Genomic DNA, 8876 nt, shown 5'->3' with positions numbered 1-8876 from the left:
ATAGATAGATAGATAGATACACATTTATTTAGCAAATGCTATACATACAAACGATTACATAAACTCAAGCAACAAAAATCCTTAAAATAGAAATATATAAAAGTTTACCCTGGTAGTGACCTAATGTAACTAACAATTAGCTTATTGAAATGATTAACCGGCCCATTACAATTTTTTATATATTCTGGTAGCTTATTGTATTGCATAAGACCCTGGTAAAATAAAGATTTACTAGTTCTTAATAAATTGTGTCTTTCTATATAAAAGTCATCCTTTTGGCGAGTGTTATAAACATGTCCATCTCTTACATAAGTTATTCTACTGTGCAAATAGCTAGGTAAGAGCAAATTTTTTATTTTATATATAAATTGTAACGTTCTTAACAAAATTCGTTGTTTTATGTTTATAAAATTTAATGCATTTAACATGTCCTGTATTGGAGTATATCTACTACACTGCAAAATAATCCTCATAGCTTTATTCTGCATTTTCTGTAGAGTCTGAATCTCATTGTTATTTAAAAATAATAAAATTGTTGAACAATATTCAAAATGTGGCGCAATTATCGTTTTATAAATGGTCAGTCTGGCAAAAAATGATAAATCCTTAGATATACGCCTTAAGAAATTAATTTTTTTGGCAACTTTTTTAACAATATATGCGGTATGTTGTTTAAAACACATACATTCATCCAACATCACACCCAGATATTTTATCTGATGGACTCTTTCTAGTTTCTCGTTATTTAATTTAATATAATCCTCTATCGAAATTTTATTCAATGTATGTTTTTTGCCTAATACTAACCACTTACATTTATCAATATTTACTTTCAAATTATTGTCACAAAGCCATGCATATAAATTATTTAGTTCCCCGTTAATATTTCTTATAATATCATTAACATTTTTACCAAACATATAAAGCATTGTGTCATCTGCAAACAGATGTATTTTGCAATCAGTTAAACAACAGAGAATGTCATTGATAAAAATAATAAATAATATAGGACCCAATACTGAGCCTTGAGGTACGCCATATTTAGTTTCCTTTCTTCCAGATACTCTCTCACCATATTTTGTTTTTTGTCCTCTTTTTGTTATGTAAGATGAAAACCACTGCAAAACATTTCCTCTAATTCCAATACTTCGTAACTTCGAGAGAAGAAGACCTCGATCAATGGTTTCGAATGCACGTTTAAAGTCTAGAAATACAGCCACTACTATATTATCATTATCAATTCCCCATACCCAGTCGTCCAAAATACACTGTAATGCAGTTTCACATGAATGTGCTCCTCGGAATCCTGATTGTACTGATATGATGATATTATTGTTTTGTATGTAATTTATTAATTGTTCTTTAACTACCAATTCCAATACTTTTTCACAAACTGGCAATGAATTGATTGGTCGATATTGGTCACATAAAATAGTATTAATAACTTTTGGTATAGGTGTAACAAATGAATTAGTCCATGCATCTGGAAAAACGCCCGACTGAAGAGAACAATTAACCACATCCAAAAACCTGTTGCCGATGATTTCAAATGTGTCTTTAATAATATTTGTGGGAATCCCATCACATCCTGATTTATTTGGTAATGCATCAATAACTTTTCTCAATGCATTCATTTCTATGACTTTAAATTCGCGTAATCTACAATCAACTCCAAAATCATGACTTGTGTACAAATCAAATTTTGGTATATCATGAATAATCTCTACCACACTCTCTATAAAATAGTCATTAAATTTTTCTGCAATCTCCAATTCATCCGATACTTCTTGTTCATTAAATTTAATACATTTAGAAACATGCTGTTTCCCTTTATTCATTTGTTTCAATGTTTTCCACATCAACTTCGAATCACCTTTACAATGGTCTATTTTGTTTTCATAATACTGTTTTTTCTCTTTTCTTATCATTGTAACTACCTTATTCCGTTTTTCTGTGAATGAATTCCATTCCTCTTCTCTTCCTGTAATTCTAGCTGCTTCATATTGTCTATCTCGTTCTTTCATAGCCACTAAAATTTCTTCTGTAATCCACATTTTATTTGCATATTTGATTGGAACTACAATTTCCTTTATGGGACAAACATTATTAAGACTATTTTTAATACAGTTAATTAAATTTTCTGTCAACACATTAATGTTTGCACTGTCATTGTTCCTCTCAGTATTAATTAAAATTTCTTGTAGGGCATCCTTGTTATAGTTTTTAAAACTTCTGTAACATTTCCTTATACGATATATATTATTATTACTCTTTACTGGAAAATTTATGGTTATGTAAGCATGATTCGTTATCTTTGGTGTATGATGCACTTTATGTGTTATAGTATCACAATTAGTTATTAGCAGATCAATCAAAGTTGCAGTGTTCTGTGTAATTCTAATTGGTTCCCCTACTAACTGTATAAATCCATTTTCCATAATAATTCTCGATAACTGTGTTGAATAACATGTGTCCCTCAACATATCTATGTTAAAGTCTCCTGTTATAATACTGTCTATATTACTAGAGCTGTATTCTTCTATCAGATTCTCCAAATTGTTCAAAAAATCCGCCCTACTTGCACTTGGCGAATGATATATCCCTATTGTGTGATTGTTGTTGTAGAATAATTATTGAAACGAATATCGTATTGTGTCACCAGATATTTTATTTTAGAAATCGACCTTCCTGTATTACAGTCAAGTTAACACTGGCGTTCCGAGCTCGCACTCTCATACATCACATGTTACATGCGTCACATAGAGGGGCTGTACAAGCAAACAAAAAACATGAACCGAACACCTATTATATTATAATTGTCCGTATTTATTTGCACTTGCACTCCCACACACCAAAGATTGTTTTCGACTGTAAAATTTTTTATATTGTAGAAGGATATTTCATTTTTAATATATATTATAACTCCTCCTGTGTGTGTGCTATTGGAGTAACAAATTTCTAGTTTATAACCATCTATTTCAATTTCAGATATCTGTATATCATTTGTAACGTGAGTCTCTGTTAAACAAACTACATTTGGTTGTAAAGTATGTATAAGTAGTTCTATTTCCTCTTTATTATGTAGAAAGCCTTGTGTGTTCAAGGTTAAACATTGATGTTTACGATGATGTATTCTATCTTTGAAATTTGCTAATTGCTATTGATCATCCAAATAATCAATTTTCCTTTTGATGCTGTTTAATATTCTTATATAGCAAGGACATTTTGGATCTAATGCATTATGATTATCTTTTATCTTTATTTTATACTTTTCAATTGCATTGCTACAGTTTATGCACTTATTATATCTGTCTCTACATTCTCCTGTATGTTCCAATGAACATTTATAACATATATTGTTATTTTTACAGTCCTTGGCCATATGGTTGAAGCCTAAACACTTAAAACATCTAACAACATGAACATAATCATAAGCTTTGCCTCTCGACCATCCTATAAAAATTTTGCCCTTGTTTAACAGTATATTATGTGTCTTTGAGTCAGCTTCTAGTATTAATGTAATTTCTCTATTTGCTTTTTTTATCCTTTTTATTATTTTCAAATGAAATCCTTCTGATCCATGTTCTGTTAAATTTTGATCTTTTATTGCATTCAAGAGATTGTCATCTGTGTCATCGTCTTCCTCATTTACTCCAATAATTTTAATTCTTGGATATTTCAAATTTGGTTTTCTAATATCATAATCCCCTGACATTTCCTCACATATTTTATTCTGAATTTTCTCTCGAGCTTCTTCATTCCCACATCTTATTACCACTTGACCCCGATGCGCTTCCCTCAATCCAGCAACTCCAGCACCTAATCTGCTTGGATCAATCTTCTCCTTAATATCTTTTTTTGTTTTATCACTACTTTGTACTTCCTTTGGTTTGACAATTAAAACTGGGTCTTTACTATTAGAAGTATTTTTTCCATTTACTTTATTGCCTGCTACTGTCTGGGAGTATAATGGTTTGTGTTTACATTGCTTTTTATTTCTATCACTGCTGATTCTATAACATTACTCTGTTTTGTACTTTTTTCTTCTAATTTCTCAAATTTTTTTGTCAGCATCAGTAGTTCTTCAGTGAGAATTTCTATCCTACTTGTTTGCTTCTTCACCACTGTATTGAGCTTCTTGATTTCCTCTATTATTTCTTTTTTTTGGTTCATCTTCCAAGCAATTTTTACAATAGAACTTCAAAATTCTTCCTTTTATTAACTTTATGCATTTAATTTCTGATGCAGTTTTTGTAGGAACAGGGTTCCAGACATGAACTGATCCCTTCATCGCACCCCATTACGATTCTTTTTTTTATAAGGAGAATGAAGTTTCAAAGCAAAAACCTTGTATAACAGATATACTATAAATATTTACAGAATGAAAACAAAATATAAATCCTATGATATGATTCTATCAAATGAAAACACTAACAACAATTCTCTATCAATCTAAAAAAATTAGTTATTTTTCTATCAAACTAGAAATATTAACAAATTATAGGTAAACAATATAAATTCTGTGATTATATATGATATACTGTATGCCGAACTGCATTTTTCTCATCTTCATTTAATATTAATTTCTTCTTTCCACCCCCTTTTTTAGGTTTCTGAACATCTCACAAATTTTAATCAATTCTCTTTATGAGCCTTTTGTTATGTTTGAGATTAAAAAATTTATACTCAGTATTAATTTGAAAAAGTGCAAAAAATGACTTCTGTTTTGGAAAATCAACGACTACTTTGCGAATATTGCAAATAGTACCAATTTTTGTAGCTTTTTTTTAGCTCAATACATGCCCATGAGGCCTATAAATTTTTTAATTGATCGGTCGAGCCGTTTTCCTTACCTGAATCGTCAAATCATTATTAAAATGAAAAAAATTTCTTGCGTTATTTTTCTCCGTGTTTCATCGGCCTTGACATCGTCTGTGGTGGTAGGGCGAGCTCGCTGCTGCGATACCCCTCTAGCCTCTTTACTGATTGTACCATGTTTCTACTACCGCTTGGCACTCCCTTAAAGCGTGTTCCTGATTGGGTACTTTACTTACTTCCTTAATGAAGGGTGCAACAGACAAAAAAACGGCAGGACTTTTCCTCTCAGAATTCCACCCTCTTTCTAACCCTATTTGGGAGGACCCAGTATAGAAGTACAATTTTCATATTTAGAACTCAAAATTAAGTTTCCAAAAATATCCAGTATACAGGTCGTTTCGTCTTTCCGGAACATTGAAGATGAATTTTTCGAGACAAAACACCCGAATCTGGTTCGGGCAGAAGCATTACAGTATTGGGGGTCATGAAGGCTGGCAAGAAATGTAATAAAATTTCCAAGGTCATATTTAAAAAAAGAAATTGATGGTTGTGCAGAGACGAAATATTGCATATAAAAATTGATTATGCCATTCGATACAGGGCAAAAATTGTCATGAGGAAGTGTTCTTCTTTTTTCAATATCACCTCAAACAAGGCCCAAATGAAACAAAAATGGATTTCCAAAATTTAGTTTTTTTTTCAAATATTTCGAAAACTAATCATGTTTTAGAGGCATAATATTGGTCCTCTGATTACTCCCATTTAAGCTAGTTCGTATGTCTTACCGTTTCCGAGATCCCTATAGTGAGAAGCGGATTTGCCTGTATAAGTCTGACAAATATAATTCTGATTGAAAAAAATCTAATCTGTAAATCAGAAAAATATGACAGAGCTTTAACTGAGAAAAATTTGATTTATTAGTCAAATGTTTCAACTAACTTAACTTAATTCCTGACGAGATTCAGAAGTTCTGGACTTGTAAGTTGAATTTTCTCATTTAAAACTCAAAATTATATTTTTCCGACACAAGTCAGATTTATATTATTTAGAGCTATTAATAATTGTTGTATTTTTCCTATTTTTTACTTTATTTCAGCTGTAAATTGTAGTAAAGTATTGAATATTTTCTTTTTATCCTTTACAGTTGACGTTAGGATTTTCAGTTTCACCATCATACTCTCAGTGGACTACCTCATGAAACTTGCTGAATTCTTCAGCACTGCCGGTACTAAAAAGCCCGCTATAACCACTGAAAATAAACAGTCCCAAACCAAACTCGAAGAATCGAAACAATCACTACCTGAAAAGCAGCCAGAAAAAGAATCCCAGATGACTATAAATTTGAAGTTGGAGAAGCCGGATATCATTCTTGTGGAACACATGGACAACATAGATACAAACGCAATGATTTTAAATGTAGGTAGTTTGGGTTTGTTCGTCCCAAAATAATAACTGTTTTTTGATAGAGTGAAATTTTGGTAAAATTGCGTTTTGCTGGCCCCCATCAAGTGATAAACGGAATTATCAAAGATTTTCAACTCTACACATGCAATTATAATCCAGCACATCGTGAAGAAACCAGGGGCAATGTTCTCTATCCCGTGAACATCAGCATTGCCGGTTCAACTCCTCAGGACAAAGGTTTACACCTTGAGGTGAGAAGGAGCATTAAATTTTTTAATACAACAATGAGGATGTCCTGCTTGTTTAAAAATTATACTGTTTCCAAATTTCTCATTCTTTGAGCTTGTCCAACTTTAGTATATTGGTTTCAAAGCTCCATAATCTCATAAATATTGAACCAATCTTACAAACATTTTCTTATTTGGTACTTGACGGTCGGGATAATCCATCTGTTATCGTCTTATGTTTTCTCCAGACAAAAAATAGGCTCTAAATATATCAACTCTTTCTTAATTCGCATACATATGAAGATTGCTTTGGGTGTGCAGCAAAATGAAACTCACTTTCAACGGTAAATAAAAGGTATTTTTTATTGAAAACAAAAGTGGCAGTGAAAAGAAATGTTGTCCGGGCGAGCGTTTGTTGGAGAGTGCTTGGTGGAGTCACTCGCAGGTATCAGTATTTAGTCCTTGACGCCAATCTGCCGTGGCCCTTTTCCTGGAACCAAAGTGTGTGTGTGTCCCGTGTTGCAGATTTTCGTCTGTTTCTTGTCACATGTGTACCCACACAGGGAAACGAACCCTTCTACTAGACCTAGCAGTAATTTCCTTGGTTGTGATTGGCACAGATTTTAATAGTCCAGAAATTGATGGATTTGGAAGGCTATTGTCCTCGACCCTAGTCCTGTCATGTCATTCAGAAAATATGCGGGTATGGACACTTTAACTTCACGTTAGCAAAATGTTTGCTTTTGTTCATAAAAAGTCATTTTTCTTGAAAAAGGTTCACTTTAGAGCAATGAACCAAGAGAACTCTTATTGTGTAAAATTCATTGGCGCTTTAGAATTTGCTGTCAAAAGTCAATTTTTCCAGTGGCGTAAAATTTAGGGGGGGAAAACCCTTACGATACCTTAAAATCTCCACCACTGGCACGTCCAATGAATTCGAGAAGGGTATGAAAAAGTAGATATTAATAGTGGTAATGTGTGTACAAAAGCTCAGTCCTGTAGTTCAAACGATTCCTAAGATATTGGCGAAAAACTAAAAAAAAATTAAAGTTTTGACACCGTGTATGTCGAAAACGAAAGCCCGGAGAGAAAAATGGAAGAGGAATTTACAGTTTTCCGTTGGGACACTTATTTAGGAACACCCTGTATACTGTACCGTTACTGAACATTGAAATAAATCACTTTATAAGGTTATACACTTACACCACACAAGGGCACTTTACGAGCATCGTCTCCTAAGCCTTTCAAAGGCGTTATGGCATTTCAGCAGCACAGCTCTGACTAACCTCCATTCCTTTGGAAAGCGTTTGGAATGTGATGGGATTTTGCTTAAATATAAACAGTGACAGTACTATAGTTCAGCTAAACTAGGTCAATGTAAGAGGTCATTGACACTGAGATTCACAAATTAAAAAAGCACTGCTTAAGGAGGTATAGTTGAGTATATAGGTTAGGTAAAATAGGTTAAAAGGTTTTAATTTTTTATATTGTTCGGTATACTGTGGGTAATGTAAAACCAAGTTTGCGACCTCGTACGATCTGGTGAGACTTTTTAGTGAGCAAAAAAACAGGAAATTTCCGGACTTTTTTCAGTTTTTCGCTTATAACTTTCAAACTATGGTTTCTAGCGAAAACCTCACTATTACAATAATTACAGAGTATAAAATTCTGCGTCGAATGAGTACCTCAAAGTTTGATTTTGATCCAGTAACATGGTCAAAATCGACGTTGGAAAATTGAAATTTAATACCATTTTGTTAGGTAGGTATATGTTTGTAACGAGCGTTCAAATAAAAACATGGTCGAAGTTGGCTCTGACACATTGGACGTAGGGAGTAGCTTATAGCGACCAACTTAATCTCATTTTTCAACGAGCTGTATAGCACCTGTCAGTTTCAATAACGTTAATGACTATATAACTTTATTTTAAAGAATAATCGTGATAACAATAACAAACAATTAAAGGAGCTGCGGAAAGTGTCCCCCTCCTTGTTATAACAATAAATTAAAGCAGCTGCTGAAAGTGTCCCCCTCCTTGTTCCAAGCACTTTTCACACCTGTTCCTCAAAGAATTAAAGACATTTTCTAAGATGCTCGGGGTATTGTTAATTTCACGAATCTTGTCTATAAGTCGAGCCTGCAGATGGTTTAAATCAGGAATAGGCAGTTCAAAAATAGTGTTTTTAAGGTAAGGCCACAAAAAGAAATCACACGGCGTAATATCACATGACCTCGGTGGAAATTCATGTTCAGCATTGAGACTTATTAGTCGATTTTGGAAAACTTCCCTCAACATATTCATCGTCTCGCCTGCCGTATGTGCCCTTGCGCCATCTTGTTGAAAGTAAAAGTTTGTAATTTCGTTTTCTTCCAGCTGGTTAACAAAAGGAGCGATAATTTCTTCTCTATACCTTTGCGCAGTAAGAG

General features: G+C 33.0%; 1 protein-coding gene across 2 annotated transcripts in view; it reads left to right on the top strand.

The window, feature by feature from the left end:
- LOC108913639 (vacuolar protein sorting-associated protein 13) overlaps positions 1–8876 on the top strand; it is a 108843-nt gene that overhangs the window by 36186 nt on the left and 63781 nt on the right. For both annotated transcript variants that reach the window (XM_018719214.2, XM_018719215.2), the window contains 2 exons: positions 5963–6234; positions 6285–6473. In XM_018719214.2, the coding sequence (XP_018574730.1) occupies positions 5963–6234; positions 6285–6473 (461 nt within the window). The remainder of the gene's footprint in view (positions 1–5962; positions 6235–6284; positions 6474–8876) is intronic.

The sequence above is a fragment of the Anoplophora glabripennis genome, unplaced genomic scaffold (assembly GCF_000390285.2).
Source record: "Anoplophora glabripennis isolate ALB-LARVAE unplaced genomic scaffold, Agla_2.0 scaffold719, whole genome shotgun sequence".
Taxonomy (NCBI): Eukaryota; Metazoa; Arthropoda; class Insecta; order Coleoptera; family Cerambycidae; genus Anoplophora; species Anoplophora glabripennis.
The sequence above is the reverse complement of the archived record's forward strand: the minus strand, read 5'-3'. Positions and strand labels throughout refer to the sequence as shown.